We start from the raw sequence: 27,636 nt of genomic DNA on the forward strand, positions 1-27,636 counted from the left end.
TTGTATGGGGATTCCATCATTTTTAATGTAAAAAGAATGATATTTAATATTAAAGCTCCTGAGAAAAAATAAATACATACGATGAAATCGTCGTGTTAAATGTTAGTGAAGTTTTTATAAAGAAAACGTATTCCATTATTGCCATGTGCACCACTTAATTCATAGTCTTGAAGCTTTACCTCAACATGTCCTTCAATTCCTACAGATTTATTTTAGGATGTTCTCGAGGGGAAGTAGTTTTCTTTCCAAGAATATCCATAAGAATAAATCATTCGAATTTGAAAGTATATAGTTCCCTCTTAAAGTGTGTGCCCCTATATCAGTCAAAAGTCCCAATGCCTGTCGTTGAACATGGCCGGCACTGATATTAGTGAGAACTGTTATCACATGGACAGTTTTTATGTTGCATGCTCCAGAGTGAGCTCTGCAAGAAACTAAGTAATTATAGCCCCAAAAGGAAATACCGCAAACGCTTTTTTATGTAAATAATACGTATGTATATAATTATTATATTATTCAGTCAGAGGTTCACCACCTATGTTGCTCATGTAAAAACCCTAGATTTAGATAAAACTGAAAACAACAACTAAAATTGTGTACATGTTCTTGGGTGTAAATAAGATTTATTATTATTATTTATGTTATAGGTAGCCGGACGGGCTAATAGGCCACCTGATGTTAAATGATCGCCACCGTCCTTAGACATTGGCGATATAAGAAATATTAACCATTCCTTATATCGCTAATGCACCACCAATCTTGGGAACGAAGATGTTATGTCATTTGTGCCCATAGTTACACTGGCTTACTCATTCATAATTCAAACCGGTACGCAACCATATTAAGTATTGCTGTTTAGCTGTAGAATATCTGATGTGGGTGGTACCTACCCTGAAGGGCTTCGGGAACGGGCTTGGCACAAAGACTACCACCGTTTACAAAGAGGAGCTTTGATTATTAATTCGATTTCAAAAAAATCGATTTTTAGTGAGTTGAGTAGTTTTGTTTAACCTTGACCCTGGACGGAAGATGGAGCTTCGGGCAGCATTTTGTCCAACTTGGCCCGAAGCTCATCAACGCTGCTGCTGCCTTAAGCCGGCTCCTACCAAATGTAGGAGGGCCGGAAACGCCATGCCGGCGATTATACGCTGGTATTGTGCGGTCCATGGCTATGTACGGTGCTCCCATCTGGGTGGACGCTCTCACCGCTCGGAACAAGGTTCTCTTGCGAAGGCCGCAGAGAATCATAGCGGTGAGGGTGATACGCGGATATCGTACGGTGTCGTGGACGGCGGCAACACTTCTCGCGGGCGATCCGCCTTGGGAGCTCCAGGCGGAGGTGCTCGCGGAAGTGTACCGGTTCCGGGCGGAAGTGAGGTCGCGTGGCGACCGTCCAGGGTTGGAGGAGGTGCTGCGAATCAGGACTCTCGCCCAGCAAGCCCTGATTCGCAGGTGGGAGGTGGATCTGAGGTCCCCATCAGCAGGCCTGGCGACAGTGGAGGCGATCCGTCCCCACTTGAGTCGCTGGGTAACGAGAAAAGGCGGCACACTGACCTTCAGACTGACTCAGGTGCTTACTGGACATGGGTGCTTCGGTAAGTACCTGCACGGAATAGTCAGGCGGGAGGTAACGCCCTCCTGCCACGAGTGTGGTGCGCCTACGGACACGGCATGCCACACTCTGATGGAGTGTGCCGCTTGGGGGCCTCAGCGCCTTTCCCTGGCGACTTTAATCGGCGGAGACCTTTCGCTGCCGAGCGTGATTAATGCCATGCTTGGTAGCGAAAGGTGCTGGATGGAGATGGTCTCCTTCTGCGAAAATGTCATGTCGCAGAAGGAGGCCGCGGAGCGGGAGCGCGAGGAGAGTGCCTCCGCTGACCCGCTTCGTCGAAGAAGACCGGGGAGAAGACGCCAGCGCTATGCGCATCTTCTCCTCCCGCCGTGAGTGTCGCCGGGGCCAGAGGGTCTCTGTACCCCGAGTACCCCCTAGGATTTGGAGGCCCGCAGAAGCGGGCCAACCGTCGGGACGGCACGGTAGTATGCGCAAGCGATCCCGTGACGTCCCCCGACAAGATGGAGTGGGTACCGCTGGTTTTTAGTGGGTATTCCGGCGCCTTCAGCGCCGGCGAGTCCCACATACCCCCCCACCTTATGTGGGGGAAACACATAAATGTGTTTTTCCAGCGAGAAAAAAAAAAAAAAAAAAAAAAAAAAAAAAAAAAAAAAAAAAAAAAAAAAAAAAAGTTTTGTTTAACCTGAGTTTGATAGAATAAAAAAATAATAAATTGGTACGCTTGCTCATTTACAGTATTAACTACATCCAAAGGCGTGGGTAGATGCCGGGGTATTTAAGCAAAAGAATCGTAATATTTGTATAAAAACAAAAACTTTCTTCAAGCCATTTAAGTCACTGTAAAATATTTTAAGTAAACCACAGTAAGTGAAGCTACAGGATTAACAGTAAGTTCACTGGTGATGATTAAAAGAATAATCATCAATCTAAGCTACCTTACTTTTTTCTAACCATAATGACATTTCACGCTTCTTATCCTTTCGTTATATTTAAGCGCGAGCAAAGCCGCGGGCAACAGCTAGTTATTTAATAAAACACTTGGATGTTATCAAAAGACCAATCAAATCAAATGCAACTTGTTTTGTATTTGTAACAAGAAGGCAGACGAACAAATGGGCCATGTTATATATCAATACTCTTTGAAGACGTTGAACCTTAAGAAGTTAAACCAAACCCTTTTCAACGTCAAGTCGGTCATGAAAAAATTAACGTCCTGTAAATATAGCTATACGATTGGGCCTCCTGTCCTTATAAGCAGGCTCGGAGCTTACTCCACCACTGCTGTAACGAGGATTGGTAGATGCACATGTTGTAGACGTCTATGAGTATGACAGTTTTCTTCGCGACGTTATTCTTCACCGCCGAGGACGAGATAATTATTAACAGAAATTTAGTTCATTAATAATCAGTGGTGCTCTCCGGGGTTAGAACCTGCGACCTTCGGATAAGATTCACGTGTTCTAACCACTGAACCATCTGGGCTCACGTTATGAGAACTAAGATTTTTTACTAAATATATTCTTTTGTTTAATCTTACAGATTGCCATTGCTTAACACAAAACTGTTTTTAAAAGTGACAAAATATGTTAATTGAAAAAAATACTATGATTGTTTATGTGGATAAAGCGCCGTTGTTTGATCTTCGTTGAGTGTTGTTGAAATAATTACAGGCACAAGGGACATAACATCTTAGTTCCCAAGTTTGGTGGCGCATTGGTGATGAAAGCGATGGTTAACATTTCTTACAATGCCAATGTCTGTGGGCATTGTTGTCCACTTATCTTCAGATGGCCCATACGCTCGCCTTCTTATTTTATAAAAAAAAAATCTTCTCCGATCTGCAGTAGGCGCTTCTATCACGGTCTGGTCTCTGAACAGAACTAAGATGTTCCTTAAGTCTAATTACATAGACTGAAGCTTCAAACCAAAGAACAGCATTACAAAATGATGAATGTTAAAACTGTAAAATACTGAAGCGTTATTATATTCAAGTTATACCCGTAAATATCTCTATTAACTAATTGAGTTGATGTGTTCGAGGATACCAATCTCATTTAAATTTGATTTCATTTGATAATTAATTCCTTTCCTGTTTCTTAAAAGGTTGTATGACACTAAGGAGTAAAGTAGAGTAAAATAGTTCCAGTTATGACCAATATTTACGATATTGAACGAAAATTGCCTAAAAAGAAATCGTATAATACACCAAATCGTTTAATAAAAATGGATTATTTACCCATATATTACACAATGGCGATGTGGATTATTTCCGTGAATGAAGAGAGAAATGTTATCATTAGTTTATCGAAAATCATGACTGAGAGTTGCTTGCAATCAATTTAATTTTAACATTAACCTACACAATACAGGTTAAATTCAAACAGATAAAATATATCCTATAATGCTCTATGCTTCTTCTTCCAAACAGACGACGATGAAAGTCATCATGTTCTCATGGTCTAAATCGGCGTCACAAGATACTCCTTGATCGCGTGCATATTCTGATCTTTTAAGTGGTCTCCGAACATCTGGCTGGAGTATTTCATTAGTACTCGCCCTCCCATCTGGTCGCTGTCAAAGCCAGCAAACGTGAAACTGTTATAATAGTAAACGCGAAAACTAAACTGACGAGCCGTTTGGCGTGGTTGGTGGATGCTTGCCCTTCACGCCGAAGGTTGTGGGTTCGATTCTTACCCAGAACAGATATTTGTGTGGGGTGCATGTCAGTCACCTCCACGTGGTGCACCCTGGGCAACGGGGTCGACCAGCAATCCCATGTTTTTCCGGATTGCTTGTCGATCGTGGCTGAGACTGACGCGGCGGAAGTGTCTCGGGCCGCTCCTGGTACTTCTCTGTTGAGCAGAGTGGACCAGCGAGCGGCTTTGTGGCAAGAAGGAGGACTTCGGGGTCCTTTTGGCCGCCGCCGGAGAGAGAGAGGAGGAGTTGGTCTCCGGAGTCCTTTCGGGCTGCCGGAGACAGGAGGAGGAGTAGAAGGAGGAGGGAGAGGCGGGTTCGCCCAGTTTCGGTGTCGATGCTGGGTGGACAGACTTCGGTCACCGCCTTCTCAAACTCGTTTCCCCATCCAGGCGCCAGCCTGTGGTGGGACCGAGGGCCTTCCCTTCACCGGCCGGGCCAAGAGGAGAAAACCTCAATAAAAAACAACCGGTGGGTCGCTCACCCAAAGCGACGGCCGCAGGCGGGGTCGCGGTGGTGTGCTAACTCGGTCCCGTAACCCCGCCACCATGCGGTGAGGCGGAAACGAGGATATTTTAGTGGGTAGGACGGTGGCCTTCTACCCCGTGAGTCCCACATACCCGTCCCGATCGTGTCCGGGCGGGAAGCGTAAATGCCTTTCCTCCTCGAAAAAAAAAGGACATGTTCACGCACACAAATGTGTGCGTGAACATGTCCTAATCCTAAGTCTGGATGTAATTATCTATATAAGTATGTATTTACCAAGGAAAAATAGTATATGTAGTATATCAGTTGTCTGGTTTCTATAGAAAAAGCTCTGTACAAGCTTAATTTGAGATCAAATGGCCGTCTGTGAAAAATGTCCCAAGATATTATTTTAATCATAAACTTCCATAGTAATATAGATTACTCTCTAAATTTTATTAAAGGAGAAAATTATTACAACAAATTAAGCTCTATATTATTATAAGAAAACGTAAATATTTTATATAAAAAATCAAAAACAATTTTAACGGATGTTATTAAAAAAAACAGAATGCAGATGCAACAATTAGCTGGTGCAGGTCATTATCATTTCAGTTCCAAAGTAACTTTATTAATTTTAATTTCACTACAAATAATTTTTAAACGCTTCAAATAACAATTATAAGGTATTACAACTTCCTATATAAATTTATTATATCCTTTAAGTAATACTAATATTGCCGTATAGTTTTTTTAACGTTAATATGTGTTCGCGTCCTTATTGTTATTTGTAATTGCGCAAGTTCCTGATTCTTCATAGGCTTTCACTATGCCCATACCTTAGTTTACTTACATAATTACATATAATCAGTACACATCATATTTATAAACGATTATATGAAGCAATATATGTTAATGGAATTTATAATTGCTTTGTTCATCGTTTAATAATGTTAGCGTTTTAATGTATATAATATTTGATTTCTATACGAAATGGGTGTTTAATGGAAATCAAGAATGGTATTTAAAATTAAAACTATATAAAGAAGGTTATAGTATCGTTCTATATTTAGAATAATAGTACCACGAAAAAAGTTTAATATATATTTATACTTAAGAATAACTTATTAATCATAAATCAATCATTACATTATAAAAAATAACGAATTAAAGATAATAAATATACATCTCTTTTTTATCTTTTTGACAAGAATGCTTTCAAATTTTAGAGTAATGTGTCTGTGATTTAATTTAGCTTTGTAAGAATAATTACATAATTATATATTTGTCGTAACTAAAAATATTACGTGTAGTATTTTTTGTATTTTATAATGAAATATATGCTATGACGATTGCATCCACGCGTTTTTTTATTCATATTATAAGCCTTAGTATATATAGAGTACATCTACATACATATGTATACTTAACAATAAAATAAAATAAAACTGTTGCAATAAAAATATTCGAATATCTACAAGAAAAAGATGTTTTTGCAAAATGCATTATCCTTATTTGAGTGTTGATTTGTTATTGAATTCTTATAGGTTATAATTTAATGAATTATTTTAAATATATTTAACAAATCCCAGCGATAAGCGATATCTCAGCACATACACACAAAAACTTATTTATTTTTTAGCCGTGGTAGGTGCCGCAGTTGTGCCTGCAGCGGTGGTACCGCCAGCTGTTGTTGGAGAAAGTGTGGTAGGACCATTGGCGAAGGGTGGCGTTACTTGTCCATTCTGAAGAGCGTCCAAGCCGAATGACCAAATTCCATTGGTGTTGATCATGCTGAGGTTCATTCCATTTGAAGGTGCTAAAAATAGAAAACGCATGTAAGAATAGCAAATAAACAACAGTCCGTAATGAACATGTCAGAGTTTTTATTCTGAAATTTAAAACATTTTTCGTCCACAGAATCGAAATTGTAATCGATTCCAAGAGGAAATGCTAAAATTCTTTCAACCATTCCACGCGGTCATGATAAGCAGGTTCTCGTAAGCAATTTTAACTTGTGTTTGTATAAGTCATTTTAGCATAAAGCTTCATCAATTCGAAACGATGATGCTACCAAATAGAACTAATGAAGACGCTAGATCTCTTTTTACTAGTTACAACAGGTACAGACATTATACAAACCTAATCTTTTAATCGACCCGACCTGGTGTTTGAACCCAAGACCTCAGGCTTTATTCGTTAGCCACTAGACCAGCGAGGCAGTCAAAATTTTTCCATAAATAATTAATTCCATACTAATATTATAAATACGGAAGTAATTCCGTCTGTCTTTTACACATAAACCACTGAACCGATTTTGCTGAATTTTTATATGAAGCAAGCTTCAACCCCAAGGAAGAAAATTAACTACTTTTTAAACTTGCACCCCTATAACAAGCGGACAAAGCTGAAGTCAACACTAAGTAGTAATATATAAAATATTATATTTGCAAGTTTATATTACTAAAACGGCAAAAATTTAACGGTAGAACAAATTGTAAGTGTGAATATACGATATATGTACATCGTCTAATTTAATATAATTTAATGGCATGCTAATATCCCACAGCTGGTCTAAGGCCACCTCCCCGTTTGAGGAAAAGGCTTGGAGCTTCTTCCACCTCCTTGTTGGTAGATACACATGTGACAGAATTTCAGTGAAATGCAGATTTTCTTCCCAGATGTTTCAGATGTTTTCCCTCACCGCCGAGCACGAGACGAATTATAAACACAAATTAAGCACATGGAAATTCAGTGGTGTTTGTCGGATTTGAACCCACGATCATCGTTTAAGATTCACGAGTTCTAACCATTTGCCCATCTCGCCTCGCCGTTTAGGCGGATATTATTAATTAAACAATTTTTAGGTAGCCAAATCACAACAATTTTTAGATTGCAGTTTAAGTTTTGTTGTGTTTTTTAGAATGAGGATGCTAGTTAAAAAAAAACGGTCCCGAGGAAAGTAAACTCATCAAATAATCTAGATTATTTTCTTATTAGGTTAGCCATCAGTTTTTCAAACGTCATTCTAATGAAGGGTAACCTTGGCCTTAATCTGAACGCTCATTGTTCGAATGTTACGTCATTCGTCATTAAAGAGCTATCGACCATTGGCAATTCAGATTAGCTAATTAGTTAATTTGATCAGCGTTTCAAAAACTCTAAAAATGAAGCTTTCGTTTGACAAATCATTATTAACAGTACATACTACACCAAATAAAAATAATTAGTATTTTTTTAATTTGACAATAAGTATATGCTAAGTAAGTTTTTATACTTTTATATATACCTATTTTCATATTATTATAAACTATATATTATCATCATCCTACCTAGGCTTTGTTTTACGAAAAGAGAAACAATAGCTTGAGGAGACAATGAATACAAAAAGGAAAAAAGCATGTACATTTCTTGATTGTTTTCTACTTCGTAATTGTAAATATTTCAATACTCATTTTATTCTTATTGAAATGTATAACACAATAGGTCTAAGCTAAGCTTGTTAAAATCATTATTAAATAACGCATATTGTTAAAAACAAAATTATTTACATGATAAAGAAGCGTGGAGTTTTAGGTAAGTTATGCGTATATTCTTTAATACATGCTAATCGTAAGTCAATATAATTTTAAATTTAAATTAATAAAACATGTAACAACTTTATATTTTATAAAGTAATTTACATTTTTCTGGTGTATGATGATGCAAACGTCGTGTGCCTGTATGAGTCTACTCGAAAGAGATATTGTGTACATAAACGTACCGACCAACTGACGTCTGGGACTTTTTTTCTCGATTACATTTTGTTTAAAAATAATTTAAAAAAAGTAAGAAAACGTTGCCAAAAATAAAAACTATGCTGTATTTAAAAGTAAAGTAATATGTATGTTTATAATTACACGATTTGTTTCATATCTGTAATATAAACTTGTATATTATTGTACATGGTTGTAGGGCTTTGTGCAAGGCCATCTGGGTAGGTACCACCCAATCAAGAGATATTTTACCGCCTAACTGCAATATTTAGTATTTTAGTGTTTCTGTGTTCCGGTTGGAAGGATGAGTGTGCCAGTTTTACCACGGGCACAAGAGACATAACATCTTAGTTCCCAAGGTCGCTGGGACAGATTCTATGGGCGGCGGTGACAACTTACGCCGGGCCAGATGGCTTATCTGGCTCGCGAACGCAGTAGTTATAAAATAATTATTTTAATGCATTTTTATTTAAACTACTATGAGATAATTAAATAATAAACGTTAGTCTGATCTAATTTCATCTTCGGTGTCTGTACCAAAGACTAAACATGCATCAATAGACTTATTCTGGTTCATGACTGTGTGCACAAACTCAGGTACACTAATTATTTCCTCAGTCTCATGTGATTGAAATCCGATATAACAAGAGTGAGTTCTTTTATCTGATCTCTGAGGTATTAGAGCGCTGCCGATTCCTAACTTCGAGAGTATACTAGATTTATTTGACAAAAATACTCAATAGCATTTCAACCGGACATGAATTCGAACTCGGGAACTCTGTATGTACGTACAGCCTTATGAGCTACATATTCCAGTACGCTTTTATCCTTCATTATATTTACTACAAATATCACAAAACCATCATATTTAGATAAATATTTATCCATATAGTTACTGCGAGCTGAAATGTAATATAATTTAATTGAAATTGTAATTAAAAAAAGTAATATATGTAAATACATTGAGGCAAAAAACAACATATATACTGAATTATACATTTTACTGTTTCGTGTTAACCCTCACTTAATGAAATTTTATTAATATGCATGATACGTCGTGTTAACGGTATCTGCAGTTGGCAACACAGACGCATAGATTTATTGCTAAAATGCTGCACAGGGATTCTTTATTGAATAGAAAAAAAATAACGGTCTATATAAACAGCTCGCATCCAGATGCGATATATCCAGATAAAGACCTCGTTTTCTCTAAATTGATTCCATTAATGTGTTTTGTATATAATTATTACATCCAAAATATCTTCTGGCGATGTTTATCTTCATTAACACTGTACTTGCCCATATTTGAATCTGCTAGCTTTGGTTGAGTTATACTTGTTCTTTCCACTGAGCCATATCATAGTTATAAATTTAATACATTTATTAAAATGGATTGTGAAATGATATGGAAGATAAAATAATGAAATCATTCATCATCATCATCATATCAGCCGAAAGACGTCCACTGCTGGACAAAGGCCTCCCCCAAGGATTTCCATGTTGGCCAGTCTTGCGCTGCCCGCATCCAACGGCTTCCCGCGATTCTTTTTATGTCGTCGGTCCACCTTGTATGGGGCCTGCCCACGTGGCGTCTTCCGTTTCGTTAATGAAATCATCTCTAATAATACCCAATAGTCTTTACTAAGCATACAATATAATTGGTGGCTTTCGAGTATTTCAGAAAAACCCAGCGTTAAATTATACTTATATGTACTTACGTAATCTTATGTTGAATTGTGACGGGGCAAAAGGTTGACCACGCATGTTGTTAGGGCGACGCGTTGTAGGGGTACAGTCACAAAAGTCGAAATAATCATCTTCTGTACTTGCACTCGTCGTTGTTGTTGATGTATCGTCATCATCATCACATATTAAGTCGCATATTAAATCCATAAAAAAGGGCTGGAAGTGAATATTTGTTTTATATAAATTTTATATCCATAAGATAAGATGCTGCCCGCAGCTTTGACCGCATATGAGGAAGGGGAGGAAGAGGTGACCACGTGTGTACAAAATTTCATGATGATCGATTCAGTAGTTAGACTTGAAAACGTAACAAACAAACTCACTTTTATTTATTTTAAGGATTAGTAATTGTGATTTAAAAATCTTTTATTTTGCAACTAGAGTTTTGCCATTATTTTCAATTGAAAGGATTTTATTATGGACACAAGATACTATAATCTATATGATTATATTTTCAATTGTTGTGCTGATATGTTTATTTTGTTACATATGTTACGTTTTGATTATAAAAGTTTGCAATGTCTGCGTTTGCAACAGAAAGTCTTAATCAATAATATTTTGTAAGCTTTTCTTGATAATAATTTAAGGTAGGTAAAAAACTTGTCATTAACGCATATTGACTATACAAAAATTGGTAATTTTCCTATTGGTCTATACGTAGTTTTATGGTAATAATTAATCGTACCTCTTCATAATTAATAAAAAAGCTTAATGCGTATATATTTAATAAAAATTGAAAGAGTAACTTAAATTGTTGGGTTCTAAAAGTATTAATTAATGATAACTCTTAAACGATAGAATAACCCTATATTTGAACCTTGAATTTTGGGATATTATGACCTTATAAGATAACCACTAGGTCAAAGAGGAATATTGATATATATGTAGGGTAAATTCCGTCATGATATCGCGACTGCTGAGTATTTAAAAACCACGATGTTTCTAGGCAGACGAGCAGGTGGGCCACCTGTTGACGAAGTAGTCACCATAGCCCTTAGACATTGGCGCCGTAAGAAGTATTAACCATTCCTTACTTCGCCAATGCGCCAACAACTTTATTAACTAAGATGTTATGTCCCTTGTGCCTGTAGTTTAACTGGCTTACTCAACCTTCCAACTGAAAGACAACAGTACTGAATATTGCTGTTTTGCGGTATAATATGTGATAAGTACCCACTCAATCGCCAAGTATATAAATGTATATAGTATCTTATATAATACATAAATGTTTGATAAAATTAAAATCATACAAAACCTTTGAAATTATTGATTGAAACTGCACTAGTAACACAAACAAAACCACGCACGCTCGTATTGAACTCATATTCGAAGTATTTTTTTACGAAAACACTGAAACGGTTCCTTACGTTCTTATGACTACAGTTTGCGCAAGAAGCCTGAAATATTAATAGGTGCTACGCATCAAAGAATAAATAATTATTATTTTAACATGTTCTAGTGATGATATTTATATTTTTAAATAATTTTAAAATACATAGCTATCTTTTTTTAATTTTTTTTTTTGTATATCTTTGGACACTATGGTATTATTATGTTATTACTGTTACTTTATATACAGTTAAGGCTTTTTGACACAATGATTACAAAGTTGGATAAGGTTGGATTCGAGGATCAACGTTTTGATATGTAACGTTTGAGTAGTTTCTAATGTGGAATGAACTTCTGCTACGAATCTTTTATTAAAAATATTGCCTTTTGTCCATCAAATCTTCCAATCTACTCGTAACATTTTTTACATTTCTCGACGAATTAATTCTTAACGACACATATATTTAGTTACATACGTTAAAGCATAACACACACATAGAAGCATACATGTATGTACATACCTATTTCTAACAAGTTGAAAAAAAATTAAAGTCACATTGCAACACTTGCCGGACATGGGCTAGTTTTGATACCATCAGCCGGCAAACTTGCTAGTCTGTCTAAATAAATTGTACTATACTATTGTATACTATTGTACTATAAATATTCTGTGTGTGTATTCTATGTTAGTAATAGCCTTAGTGTTAGTTATTCGTAGCGATTTATCTTTAAATTTCTCTGTAAACCTTTTTTTCGGCACAATTTGCACTAAAATATTCACCGTGCTCAAAATATGTTTACCGATTATAATGGCGATCGATTGTACTTTTTAGAAATTGTGCCGCAGCGGCGTCTAGTGGCGGGTTATAACAAATCGGATAGTATAAAAACCTACTACATGAAAAAAAATTTTTTGGATGCCAATTTCTAAAACATATATTGTTATATAAGATGAAATATATGGTATTTGATTTTTATATGCATGATAACCTAATGTTCATAATAAGGCAGTAACCAAATCCCATATTCGCCGCATCAATAGTACGCGGTCGCATTTTCTGCTGTCGACCGCACATAGCTCGTTACCTTCTGATACATATTGGATTCGAATTTTGAGCTTAATCTTATTAGAAATATATTATGAAAAATAATTATTATTGAATCGTATAAGGTAAATTTCCTATATCAATGTATAGAATATTAAAGGGGAACTCCCGAAATACATACAGTAACAAATAACAATTATTTAAGACATATAATAATTATTTTAAAGTAATATCTGTTTTGTATTTTTGATCTATGACCTCTCCATAGAATTGTGAAAATTCTAATTCATATAACGAATATTGTTTTGCTTGCAACGTTCGTTATAATTTATCTCGGATATTGTTGTTTTAGACACGGTCAAGTTTGAATGTCATCGCGAACGTGTATACTGAGGTTCTTGGTTGCTTATTGTGTTAGAGGCAGACATACAGCTCCGGCATACTAATTATACTTTGGAACAATGTACATGCCCTATCAGTTCTTCGAATTACTCAACTACAATTGAAATTGTGTAGGATAATATAATTATTTGTATGTTTTAAATGTTTAGGGACTTGATACTAGTTTAAAATAGATATTAAAAATAATATTATTTTATTATATCAGTCATGCAATAACGCAAATAATATTCCTACCGTTTTCTTTATCTTTTTATGTGAAGCAGCGACTGACACGCCTCGAGGTTAAGGCGGCGTCGTATACCGTGACGGCAAACGATATAAAGCTCCCTAATGTCATCACCTCCTCCCGCCGCTCTCTACTCTCTTGGGTGTGTTTATATATTTTGTATATTATATTTTATTATAAATTATAATAATAAAATATAATTTATTAACATTTAAATTTTTAATTTTAATTTCTAAGATTTTATTTACTTCTAATCTATATTTATTTATTGGTTTTCTTTAATTATAAATTATCTGAATAACCATCATATTCGATACTTTACATATATAACGGTTGTTTTTAATTTAAAGCAACCTTAAATTAATTAACAGTGTAAAGTAATACATTGCATGTTTTTCTTGTACTTATTGTTTAAATTTATTATTAATATAATTAGTTATTAATATAATTAAAAACCATTATAATTAAATTAATAAACGAAATAAGTAAAACTGCTTTATAAAAACAACAATAAAATCTAATTTAAAATATATTTTATTGAAGTATGAACTTATAAAAAGAAACAACAAGAGAGATGTAGTAGCATTACTTTACTAATTAAAACGCAAGCTGTTTTTTCATTTACATCATACTATTAAAAGATAAAAATCCTCTTTAGATTCGTATGACTGTAATTAGAAAATTATGCATTACTATTTACTTATAATATTAAAAAGTATGAAAATTATAAAATAAGACTAATACTGTAATAATTAACGTTACTGGTAGTAGACTTTTGTGCAAGCTCGTCTAGGTAGGTACCACCCACTCATCAGATATTCTACCGCAAAACAGCAGAACTTGGTATTGTTGTGTTTCGGTTTAAAGGGTGAGTGAGCCAGTGTAATAACTGGTACAAGGAACATAACATCTTAGTTCCCAAGGTTGGTGTTGCATCGGCGATGGAAGCGATGGTTAACATTTCTTACAATGCCAATGTCTATGGATGTTGGTAACCACTTACACCGTCATCAGGTGACCCATATGCTCGTCTGCCTTAGGTAGGCTATAAAAATAAAAATTAAAAAACAATAAATTTCTGACATCCATACCATCGTAACATAAAGTGTTACCATTCTTACCATTTTAAAAGTAGATTTACTGTTTTCTGTTGAATACTTAATTTTTACTATTTTTTAATTAGCGCATAGTTTTATACCATGTAAATATTGTTTGTCAAACAGAGAAAGTTATGAATTAGATAGAAATACATCTTCACCATCAATTCGTTTTCAAATCCCTGTTTGAAGTAAATAAAAAATTATACTATTGATCTCTTTTTTCATTACCGTACCGTAACAGCCTGTGAATGTCCCACTGCTGGGCTAAAGGCCTCCTCTCCCTTTTTGAGAAGAAGGTTTGGAGCTTATTCCACCACGCTGCTTCAATGCGGGTTGGTTAAATACACATGTGGCAGAATTTCAGTGAAATTAGACACATGCAGGTTTCCTCACGATGTTTTCCTTCATCGTAAAGCACGAGATAAATTATAATCACAAATTAAGCAAATAAAAATTCAGTGGTGCTTGCCCGGGTTTGAACCCACAGTCATCGGTTAAGACTCACGCGTTCTTACAACTGGGCCATCTCGAAATTTATCATTAACAGTATAGTTTTTAGTTAACCTAATTACTGTTATTTGGTGATTGGCTGTTTTTTAATTTCGAAGGGTTGGCAACAGTGGTACCATACAAAAACTTCAACGTATAATAATTTATGTGGCGCCCGAGCTGCATCGGATAATTGCTTATAAAATTTAAAGAAATTACAACTTGCAATTGCGTATGCGACCATTAGCTATATAATTAGCATATAAAACGAAAACTATTCAAATTTAATATCATATTTTATTAATAATTAATTAAGTTTTTATACTCTGTTATAAAAATTGTAATCTGTTTAATTTTAAATGTGTTCTTGACAAAAAAATCAATAATAAAACATCAATATTGTGTATGTATTTTAATGATAAGAGATATATAATGTGGAATTCAAATTTCAAATAATATCAACGTTCAATGTCCGAAGGCAACTTTGTACGTGACGCCGGGTCTCTTCGGTGTCTTACTGCCGACCTCGACAAGGATCGGAGAGTAGTCGGACTTCGCTGGTTTCTCTTGACAATCTTCGTGCTGGATAGGGAAAACGTATTTGACGTCAACGTCGTATCTGAAAAGTTCTATGATTATTAACAATTTGCAAAGTTTACGGTTAAACTTTCGACCGGCTTGGAAATTATGAACACATTTTTGACACAATTTTTCATAGCTCATAGAACTTTGTGCGAACTCGTCTGAACAGCTAGATAACTCGTATTGGAATTCTATCCTCTGTTTGAAGGCCGAATAAGCCAGTGTCAGTTAGTGACAACATGAGTATAATATTTTGAATTTATTTATTTATTTGTAATAGCACACTTACAACATACATATAAAGCATTGAAAAAAATAATTTATAAAACAATAATAGTATATCTAATATGCATGTCAATTACAAGTGTACATAGCACTTCCAGATTCAATCTAATCAAATTCAAATTAAAATTAACAAAAAATCAACAGTAATTTTTAAAAATGACAAAATTAAATAATAAATAATATCATTGTTATAATAAAAAATCAATCGGCGAAATGATAATTAAAAATTATTAAAAGTATTAATTAAAACTAATCATGAATTTTATAATAAAAATAAAAGTTCACATGTTAACGGCGATTCGATGGTGAATGGATTTCATTTCACATTTCTGGTATTGTCAATAACTATATGCCTTGATGACTTATACGTATTATAACAAAAAAATAATTAATTAAAAACAAAGTTATATCACTTAGTAAAAATTAATAAACTATATATATTTTTTAAATAATCTGTTTTTTTTTTTTTGCCCAATAAGAAGATAACTATTTAAACTAAAATTATAGATAATAATAATATATTATAATACGTGTACAAACATACGATGTTTTAAATTATTACTAATAATTATTTTCAAAACAAACACTTAAGGACTTTAAAATAATATTTCATGAATAAACACGTACAAACTAGATAAAGGCATTGTTACGGCCTAAGCAAACCTCATTTATATTTAAAATCGATAGACTGACTGACTTAGTAAATAGGAACCTTTGTCGCTTCTTGTGAATGTATTATATATTAGTTTAAAGTATTAATGTAATTGAATTCGTATCTCGGAGATTCTGAAATCTTATGTATGAAATTTGACACCGGTTTCCCAATTACTTTAATAATAAAAAAATTAAGACAACCATTAGTATGTATATTATTTCGTTACGCGAATAAAACACTATTAAAACCAGATCCGTATTTGGAATTTCGCCATCTGCAAGCGAGAATCAGGCTAAATATCAAATATAATATATACGAAACCATACTAAATGTATTTACAGTGGTAAAATTTTCGTTATCTTTAATAACTATGTGAATAACATTAATAGATACAATATATACTTCATTTAAGTTGGCTCTTACGATCATTTTTGAGATGTCATTATTATTTTTTCTATATTTGCAAGTAATTGATATTACAACAGAATTGCATGCTTCATACTTTTTAATAATTGAATGAAAATGATGATATGAATGAGGATCTATTACAGTTTGAACACTATTATAAATTCCTGTAGATCAATAAAGGAAGTTTAAAAAACTTGGCAATAATAAATTAAACTATACGGGGCTAAGATGCCAAGTTCTTAGTATGGACATACTTTTTTATTATATTCTAATATATAGACGCGATGCGATGGATGCCCATGCGACGGACCGACCAAATAAAAATAACTGTTGGCGGTCCTTCGCATGAGTGCACCAGGCTCACCATTAATAGGGACATATGGCGAAGGCTCGTAAAGCTACTACTACATGGCGACCACGACCGCTCTGACAAAAGTGTTACGACGATGAAGAAGAAGAAAACATATAGACGGACCCATATGTGCCGAGATTAGTCGATTTTTTGACACTAAAGTTATATAAATAATGCAAATAACTAAATTTAATTATTATTTTTCGAATCGTTTCCAATATTTAAAATGCCTAAAATACATAAATAACGATGTTTCTATATAACAATCTAATACCATTAATAAAGTCCAAGAATATTCTGCATCCATCAATCATTTTCTCATTATGAGCCCTTCGTAAGATAATAATAGGATTTTTAATTACTTTTATAATCACATCTGAGGGATTTATTATAATACAATTTAAATATATATAATATATAATAGATACTTAGTTCTTTGTGATGTTATACTTTAATTGAAATTTTAATTATGTATATATAATATAAAAAATATATTGTTGATATGAATTAATAGAATATTTGAACTGAACTGACCTGATCTGAAGTTAAAAACGACACAAAACTGCTTTAATTTGTTTGTTAACATCCAACCTCACTTGTGTGAGTTATGAGGTAACAAGGTAAAGGCAAAGCATAGTCCGAAGAGTCCGAATTTCGACAGAACTGAAGAAAGTTTAACTAACGGCTTTACGTCCTTTTTCAGTCAACGAAATGCTTTCAGGACATATAAACGCAACCAGTTATTAATGGCTCGATCATATTTATCTAGGACCGGGATCTGCAAACTTATTTGGTAGCCGATGATCTATCAACTATCCGACATCCGACCAACAGAGACTGTCGGTTCATGTTGAAATTAACATTATTTTATTTACCTATTATTTGTTTAGCTAAAATAAATTTAACGTTAAATAAATTTATATAATTTTAAGCCTTGCAATTATTACAATGTTATTACTTGAACATGTTTGCCAGTATATAAATGCTGAGTATCAAGTAATTCATTGTAAATCTTACCAAATCTTAACAAAATAAATAAATAATTGTTAACAGTCATTAATGACGTACCTCGGCAACTTATCCCTCAAATACGCCATAACATTTTTAGGTAGTGTAGTCTTTCTGGACAGCACAAACGCGCTGAGATATCTCGCACCTTCACGCTGTTCAGCACAATGGAGTAACAGCATCCAAGTTTTGTATTCCGTGTCTAGCACATACGTATTGTAAATACCATCGTCTAAAAACATTAAGTGTAATTATGAAAAAACATAAAGTATAATTATGCTTATTATATTATATTATATATTATAAAAGGCACTGAAACTGTTCTCATATTTTGTCTTATTTGTTATAAGTATACTCGTTTCTCTGACATCGATCAAACACAGGCCACAAGACTACGAGACCTACTTATGTCACAGGAACTAAGTAGTATACTTACATAAAGTTATTGGTGTATCTGAATGAATAAAAGGTTTCACTTTACTCCAGAAACCTAAGCCACTTAATGTAAATAAATAAAAATAAAAACGATAGGATACGAAACAGAAATCCAAGGAATTATTTTAAAAAAAAACCAATTCATAGCCTATAAGTCTTAATCGTCTTAAGAGTGCTTCAACGAGTCAAGGCGTGCCTTCTATTTTTGAAATTATTATAAAACTTTTTTTTTAATTATTCGTCCGTTCCATAGACTACATTAAAATTTAACACAAATTTTTTAATGTTAATTTAAAACACAGATGTTCCACTTATATATCTATTTCTGCAAATAAAGTCTTAACATTCAATAACATATGGTAATTGGAACCAATTATCGAATTGTGAAATCGATTTCATTGTAATCTGAAACTCATGAAGAAACGGGTATCATATCCTTCTTGCTTCACGGCAATGCCTTGATGTAAGGCCACACCTTTACAAGTACAATATTGACCTACGATTGATAATTGTTTAAAGTCAGTTTCATTTTTCAATTTAGGAATGATTGATATTAAATATCTTTAAATGTTTTGTATAAATGGCTTATTAACAATATTCGATTTACAATTTGACGGCCTATATGTACAGTGGCTATTCGATTACAATTTATAATCTAAATAAATACAGAAAACATCGTTAGCAAATGTGAACTTGACAAGTCTACCATCAATGCCTATCGCTTTGGATCAGGGGTACACTAAGCTCCAAGTCTTCACCCTTAAGATGGAACAAGGTTCTGTGTAGAAGTGTTACATTTAAAGGCTGGACCTCAAAAATACAAATGTATGGTAATCGAATATCAAATGGGTTTTCGTGCAAACTTAGACATACTAACCTTAACACCAGTTAATAAGTAAGAGATAATTAAGGCAATCGTTTTGGTTAAATCGAAGAAATAAAATTTTTACATTTAGTTCATTTGAACTAAATGTAAATTTGAACTAAATGTAAAAATTTTATTTCTTCGATTTAACCAAAACGATTGCCTTAATTATCTCTTACTTAATAATCTCGAAGAAATAAAATTTTTACATTTAGTTCATTTGAACTAAATGTAAATTTGAACTAAATGTAAAAATTTTATTTCTTCGATTTAACCAAAACGATTGCCTTAATTATCTCTTACTTATTAACTGGTGTTAAGGTTAGTATGTCTAAGTTTGCACGAAAACCCATTTGATATTCGATTACCATACATTTGTATTTTTGAGGTTCACATTTGTGAAGAAAAAATATGTAAAATTGATTCTTAGATGTTTTTGTAATATGATGAAACTTTTAGTTATATATGTGTATAAAGTTCATTCAAATCCTAGTCAGGTATTTAGACGGATGAATAAACTAATATGTAAATTTATTTGTAGAAATACTAATTATATAAGAACAATGAGATTTAATGTACTGCGTTATATGTATATGTTTGCGTAAACATTATTATAAGTTTAAGCTCATTCACTGCACAAATCTTTGACATTTTTTGCAATTGGTAGCAAATTGATAAAAATACGTTCAATCATAATCACGTGTCAATCTAAAACTGTATTAAGGGTATGTGATACATGGAATGTTTTTTTTTTAAATCTGATAATTGATACAATATATAAAGAATATCGTAGTGTATGGAACTTACATGTTATTTCAGAATGAGTCCAATGAGCTGGTTCATTTAGATCGACTTTCCAAGTAATATTTCCTAATAGATTTTCACCGAGTGGGTCATCAGCAAAGCGATATGTGAAATTCATCGTCACACCAGGCGTCCACTCTATGGAACCGTCTTAAATAAAAAAGATAACAAAATTAACAAATTATGCCATATGAGCACCAATAAAATCACATGCCATTTCCTCTATTACTGGAATGTTCTGAAAAATACTAATTAAGTTATTATAGTATTTGACAAGGTTCTACTTATATAAAAAGTAAATATATAAATAGGTAAATATATAATTTTAATTTAAAATTTCGAAATAAAATTATTATAAATCATAAATGGATTTCAAAATTAAAAAAAAATAAACAAAAACATTTCTAAAAGAAAAATACTCATAAAGTACTTGCCTACCAGCTGAAGTATCAGTACATATTTTACGTTATTAGAAAACAGCTTGAAGAAGATTTACCTATATAAATCTTAAGCTTTGTGAGGCTAATAAAAGGAGAGTATAAACATATTTATTTTTAAAATCCGCTGTTCGGACACAAAAAAGCGATTGATTTGATAGCTATCCAGATTAAAATTAAAGCATGAAATATTTTAAGCAAATCTTTTGTTAGTCTTACCTTCAGCTTGAACATGGTCATCTTCAGTGAAAACAGCTCTCATGCAGCTATAAGAAAGCGCTTCTTCAGCACTAGCGTAGTATTCCACTACGTACCAATCGCCCAGCATCTGAAATGATTTTTTTTTTATAATAATTATAAAGAAAAATGTTTTGAATAAAATAAAACCAATTTAAAAGACATATAGTTTTAAGATTTTTCATGCGCCTTAAACTATTTTATAGTTATCATAGTACACACATCTATTGCTTAGTTTTGACTAAAGGCGTCAAAAATATATTTCATTAAATATAAAAAATCATAATATTATGTTTATAATTACTGTATTATTATGCAGTAGTAAAAACCATTAAATAAATATACTTGACTAGAATAATTTTAGAATATGAAATAAAAATTCTTCTAGGAGTTTAATTAAAAAGTTCTTCTTAAAATAAGATCATAATATCACTAAATTTAAACTTATGTCGAGGGATATCCAAGAAAAGCTGGCAAGAAATTCGGTATATTATTTGTTCAAGTTTCTATCGAAATGATTAAAGTTCACATGAATACATATGTACCTGTTTCTTATTTAGTAGATTAAGATCCAATATCATTACGTTATTGTCAAATTTGTAATTAAAAACATCAAGAGTGCTAAGCCATTTCGTCATTTATGTTCTACGGATGATGGTTAATTATCCTAAAATCGATGAAAATGCTTAAGGCATACATCACGGGAATTAAGTGAAATAAAGTAGAAAAGAAGATCACTTAAATAATCGACTTGATCATCAATTATGATTCCCTAAATACAAAAGGATGGGAATTTCGATAAATACTGGAAATCTGAAAAGGGTTTATTTTTTAGACATTGGCGTTGTAACTGTTAACTACACCGCCAAAGTGCCACTGACCTTTGGAACTAAGATGTCATGTCCATTGTGCCTGTAGTTAAACTGGCTCAATCACCCTTCATAACGGATCACAATGATACTACTCAGGTAAATTTTAATAAATTAATGAAAATCTTAAATAATAATAAAATATGTAATCCTCAGGCAAACAGAAGGACAAAGAGATAAATTAAAAAAAAAGAAACCTAATGTTCTCAGGCTGACATTTCTATGTATTAATTTGCATACATTACACAACTTCTTCTGCTTCAATGCTTGGGAATGTTGATACTTCCATTTAATAATAAAAGTTATTTTATTATACATAAGTGTTATTATCGCGCATCACCTCTAGCTTATGACAGTGAGTCAGATTGCAAATAGAGTAATTTCACTTTCGAATAAAAGGATTATATTACTCTAAGGCAAATTGCGCAAATGAAACTATACGCGAATCTCGGCCGCGGACGCGTCAATTTTTTTAGGTAAATATCGTTAATTATTATTTATATATTTTTATTCGTATATCTTTAAAAATATTTGCATTTTATATTCATGCCTTATCGTCTCAGAAATCACTTTAACATGTAAAAAAAATAAAAAGATAACAGAGGAATATTTAACTATTTTTTTATAACAATAGTAATTTAGTCAATAATAATTAATAAATTTATTAAATCATTTTCCGTTAACAAAATTACCGTATAAATTATAAAATTTAGACCACTAGAACGGATATATTAAAATATATTTGATAAACGCATTAAAAAAAGATGTGTTACGTGTAGTAAGTACCTATTGCAATCAATAACTTTGTAGAAGCAGTGTAAGAGGTCATTCTTGGCTTTATATTTATTATTCTTTACTATTTATTAAATTTATTAAAAAAAAAAAAATTAACGATAATCGAACTTATCACACAATTGGGAAGGTAATTTTAAAAAAAAATTATAAGTCGACCGCTGTCGAATCAAAATATAATATAAGCACATCAAGTTGCTATAAATTAATAATATAAGTGATTAAATCCATTTAAAATACGTTGCTTTATTTAAGTCTATTTAAAATAGAACAAGTCGAAAGTCTTCGACCAGTGTGTGTTGCCAGTGATGACTTATGGATCAGAGACGTAATCGCTCATAGTGGGCCTCATAAGAAGGCTCAAGGTCACTCAAAGGGCAATGGAGGGGGCTCTGCTCGGAGTTTCTCTGCGAGATCGAATCAGAAATGATGAAATCCGCAGGCGAACCAAAGTAACCGACTAGACTATAGCCCGAAGAATGACTAAATTGAAGTGGCAGTGGGCGGGGCACATTGATCGCAGAATAGACGGCCGCTGGGGCAGAAAGGTTCTCGAATGGCGACCACGAACCGGAAGACGCAGCGTGGGCAGGCCCCACCGTGGATGGAGGTGGACCGACAACTTAGAACGAGTTGCGGGAAGCCGTTGGATGCGGGCAACGCAAGACCGGCCAACGTGGAAATCCTTGAGGGAGGCCTTTGTCCAGCAGTAGACGTCTTTCGGCTGATATGATGATGATGATGATGAAAATAGAACATATGTGTTTTTAAATTACCTTGTTTTTTATTTCAAATTTAGACTTTAAGCAGAACATTTGTTACCTAAGAATGTCTAAAAGAGTAAATTTTTTTTTGCAAAATAACACCAATGTATCCAGTTGATATGTGCTAAGATATTCCAACATAACTTATCCTTACTATGCATTTATATAAACATGTCGTTAAATATAAATTAGCTAAACCAGTAATCTAACTATGCTAATGTAAACTGTGCCGTTATACTGTTTAATATTAGCGGTGTGGGTTCTCACTTTGACATTCTTTTCTAGGGTAGGATATCAAAAGTTATCTTATAAAGAATTATTCACGTCACTGAGCAATATTTAACTTTAGCTTTACTGTGTAAAGTGTCCATCCAAAGCTGTATATAAAACTGAATGCCCTTTGCGGCTGCACCTCTTTGATACTGTATTTTTGATCTGCTTGGTGCTTTTTACCAGGATATGTGTTTATGATGTTTTCGTTTTTCAATTTATTTTTTATTTGTTAACGAGTATAGCATAAAAATCACAATGCTTGTAATTTCTGTTCTAGTAAGTTGGCAGCTATGAATACACGATTCATCTGCTATCATTGTTACTAATAGTCGCGGAACGCTGAATCTGTTTTCGCTTGGAGACCTTGCCGACGGATCAACGTGTTGTTATAGCAAAAAAAAAAGTTATGTAAAGATGTTTTGAACTGTATTGCTCGATTAAAGAAATTCACCAAATATGTATGTACATATGATGAGATTGATAAATTATTTGATTGAGCAAAGATAGCGTTCTTTATATTCCAATGTTTACATACTAAATAAATGTTTCAACTAATTCTAACGAATAACTGGACTGTCAATGACAGACCCTTTATATACAATCATTAAGAGCAGAGAGAAAGCTTACTTGAACTTCTTGGGAAAGAAACCATTATGGTTATTGCGACAACTTTGTATGTGCAGAGTCTGGGGTCCAATTCTACTAATCTATAACGATTACGATTCATACCAAGCCAATCTTGACTAATCCATATTTATTCAAATCAGAACCGAACCGATATGATGTTAACATATACCATTATATTAAAATCAAACTTAATTGTTAACTTTTATACCAATAGTCGATAGTAAAATTAAAGAATAGGAAAAAGGATATGCGGCAACAATTACGCTTCGATTCGATTGCGATAAAGTGACAATTTGTTAGTAGAATTAGCCCCTGGTTTAATAACATACAACGTTAACAAGTATTCAACAGCCAGTGAAAATAATTATTATATATTCGTTTGATAAGAACATAAAAGTCTATAGCCTATTCCAACCACAAAAGCAGTAGAGACAAATAAATCACTTGGACATTGAATTGACGGCGATATTATTAGTTGAGATTTTGATAAATTTTGAAATTTTAAAAATGGCGTTTTGAATGCCATTTTTTTTCGGAAATTTTCAAGTAAAAGTTAAAGTGGATTTAAGAATTTAGTTAAGTGGAATCGTGTTGTATTAGAAATAAATATATATAAACCAATACCTGTATATGTTACAGTAATCATACGAAATATGACTTTTTCACATCCTAGTTTCCAGATAGTATATTTCGTATTATAAAATATATCAAATACACGTTAAGTTTTTAAGCAAAAATATTGCATTACAAGAACATACTCATATATGTATGACAAGATTAATGGCGGTAAGGTCTTTTTTGCACTCAACTAAAATTATTAAAATAGTTTGTAACGTTTTTATCTGTATATTCTAAAACATGTCAATCTAACGGTGATCTCGAAGTGGTTTATATAAATTAGCCATTTCTCAATTAATCATTAAGAATTATAGCTACTCTCACTCTTGTCAGATAATGGGGAGGCGAGGCCTAAAATCTAGTCATAAGCTATCATCAATTTTGCAATAAAGAAAAGAAAAAATTGTTAAAATAGAAGAAGGGTTCTAGAATAAATTTAAATATTATTCTGGTCAAATAACTACAAAACAATATCTTTAATATGGTATAATGAGTATATTTTCTCTTTTATCAATATCTGAATGTGTAAATCTATATATGAAAATGTATTAGGGAAATTATTGTACGCATTCCTTTATATTTTCGTCGCCAATATGTTTTCGTAGTTAAAGAAAGATATAAACCAAAATATTTGCCAGAATTTTTGTTTTGATTTTGTTTGTTTTTGCAATTCTACAAGAATTATTATTTTAAAAATGTTGTAAATATCAGAATCAAGTTAGACAATCTAACAAGACAACAACAAAAAAAAAACAAAAACCAAAATTATATACAAAAAAAATCTTTTTCTTCTTGTTGGCCGTTGAAGAATTCCTTCGTCTGGAGTTAATCCTGAATCAAGTGACGTTTATTAAAAACTATTGTATGTAATCAGAACTGAGCCATCACCTCAAATTTCAAGTCCGTAGGATAAGAGGAAGTTGTTCTAATTCAGCTTGCAAGGTTTCACTAAAGCAAACTAACAAACAAGCAACAATCAAGCAACTTGCAAATAAAATCTTGTAACTACAAGTTTTGCTTGTGATCGAATTGAAAATTCAGCTATTTTTCGTTTGTTTTTGACAAAGTTCGACCAATTCCTGTGCACATATTCATTCACCTTTCGAATGTTACAAGCATAAGTGTTATATTATTATCAATATTAAAATATTTACGACTATTTTGATGATCATTATTTATATATAATATAGACTTATTTATTAATACTTTATTATATACTTATTGTATTTATATTTCATTATTGTATTTTCTCTTATCGTAAAATAAAAGGTTTTAAATATTCTATTAAGGAATTCCACTAACATTTTATTAGAAGATGTTTCGTAATTATAAAAATATTTCGAACATCATTCTAGATTTTTAATGAAGCCTATCAGGTTTTAATACAATTAATTGTAATTTAAATGCGAAACGAATATCATGTCCACGCATTATAAAAGAGAAATGGACATTTCGTACCCATAATCAACTTTAAATATATTTCGCAAATTAAAATGTCATTTTTATAGTATAAGTTTTATTAATAATGCAAGATTATAATTAAGTTTTAAGATTATGTTCAGATTATTTATGTTATTTTTTACTACTTTATAAAAAACTTACTAAAATGCTTAGCGTCTTTTATTATTTCAAACGCTTTTCCCTTACAAATGGAAATATAGAATAAATAATCAGTATCAAGAATATAAGTCAAATGAAATCAAAATAATATTAACATACGGGATTTTTTAAACCTTTGAACTATCAACTACTGGAACGTAATATGAAATTATCGGGAAGAATCGATAAAAAACTCGAAATCTATAAAATCGTTTTATTTTTATTTAATGATACTACTTAACTCATATGATTAAATATAGGCTCAATGACACTGTTTTATTGTGTTTAAGTAAATAATGACAAAATACAGACGAATCCAGCAATACATATAATATAATATGTAAACTTTTGAGATCTGGAAGCCGATATTTTTATACAAAAACCTCGCCTAATAATAAAAAAATAAATTTTTGTAATATACTAAATTAAAATTCTTGGAAAAATTTAGTAACTAGTACATATTTATAATTAACTTATAGTTAGTATATAAGTAGTCATATATTGTGTAGTCATATAATTTATACGTTGTGTGTAACAAAAAGTCACACTATTATCAATCACACGTCCGGCGCCTACACACAAACTGATTTCCAATGACTTGCTTCAAAAATTAAATATTTATGATTGGAATGTTCTAGATCAATTAAATACTTTGAAAATGAATAATGGTAGAAGAACTTATAAGGGAAGGCTTATTTATATGCCTTGAACGTATTTCTATGACGACAGTTATGTACCTATTAACAAAGGTAAACATTAATATATTTTTTTTAAACACAATAAACAAAAACATCAATGCTTTCATTTTTTTCCTAATACATTAAAAATGACAGTTTATAAATTACTTAACATAAGTATATTAAGGATAATTTTATAAATATAATGCATAATCCATAATATATTACCTGAGATAAATCAAAATGGGGTACAGCTCTCACTTCTGGACATTTTCGTTTGTCAACAATCCTCCCATCCACCATACTTATCACCACGAGCGCCATTAAATAAAAAATTGCTCGCATCATTTTTTTTTTTAAATATTAAGCACTATACTGTAACGCCCTTGCCAAATTTAAGAAAAACTGCAAAAAGCGCGGTTATTAGGATTTCAAAAGGTATTGATTGTCAAATGTTTCTATTTTATTACGACAGTTGTTGACGTATTATTCATACGAGTGGTAATGTTGGACTAACTACAAGG

The 27,636-nt window shown here is 32.6% G+C and overlaps 2 protein-coding genes across 2 annotated transcripts; both read right to left on the bottom strand.

The window, feature by feature from the left end:
- Window positions 1-5,945: 5,945 nt before the first annotated feature.
- On the bottom strand, window positions 5,946-11,609 carry LOC126772875 (uncharacterized). Its single transcript, XM_050493482.1, has 3 exons — window positions 11,489-11,609; window positions 10,206-10,389; window positions 5,946-6,551 (listed from the first exon to the last, which is right to left on the bottom strand). The coding sequence occupies exons 1-3, from the start codon at window positions 11,555-11,557 to the stop codon at window positions 6,364-6,366; spliced, it is 441 nt and encodes a 146-aa protein (XP_050349439.1). The 5' UTR covers window positions 11,558-11,609; the 3' UTR covers window positions 5,946-6,363.
- A 3,613-nt stretch (window positions 11,610-15,222) lies between these two features.
- On the bottom strand, window positions 15,223-27,616 carry LOC126772865 (lopap). The gene is made up of 5 exons (XM_050493473.1): window positions 27,341-27,616; window positions 20,876-20,984; window positions 20,223-20,369; window positions 18,176-18,347; window positions 15,223-15,444 (listed from the first exon to the last, which is right to left on the bottom strand). The coding sequence occupies exons 1-5, from the start codon at window positions 27,458-27,460 to the stop codon at window positions 15,291-15,293; spliced, it is 702 nt and encodes a 233-aa protein (XP_050349430.1). The 5' UTR covers window positions 27,461-27,616; the 3' UTR covers window positions 15,223-15,290.
- Between the last annotated feature and the right edge of the window lie 20 nt (window positions 27,617-27,636).

Source organism: Nymphalis io, chromosome 13, assembly GCF_905147045.1.
Source record: "Nymphalis io chromosome 13, ilAglIoxx1.1, whole genome shotgun sequence".
Lineage (NCBI taxonomy): Eukaryota > Metazoa > Arthropoda > Insecta > Lepidoptera > Nymphalidae > Nymphalis > Nymphalis io.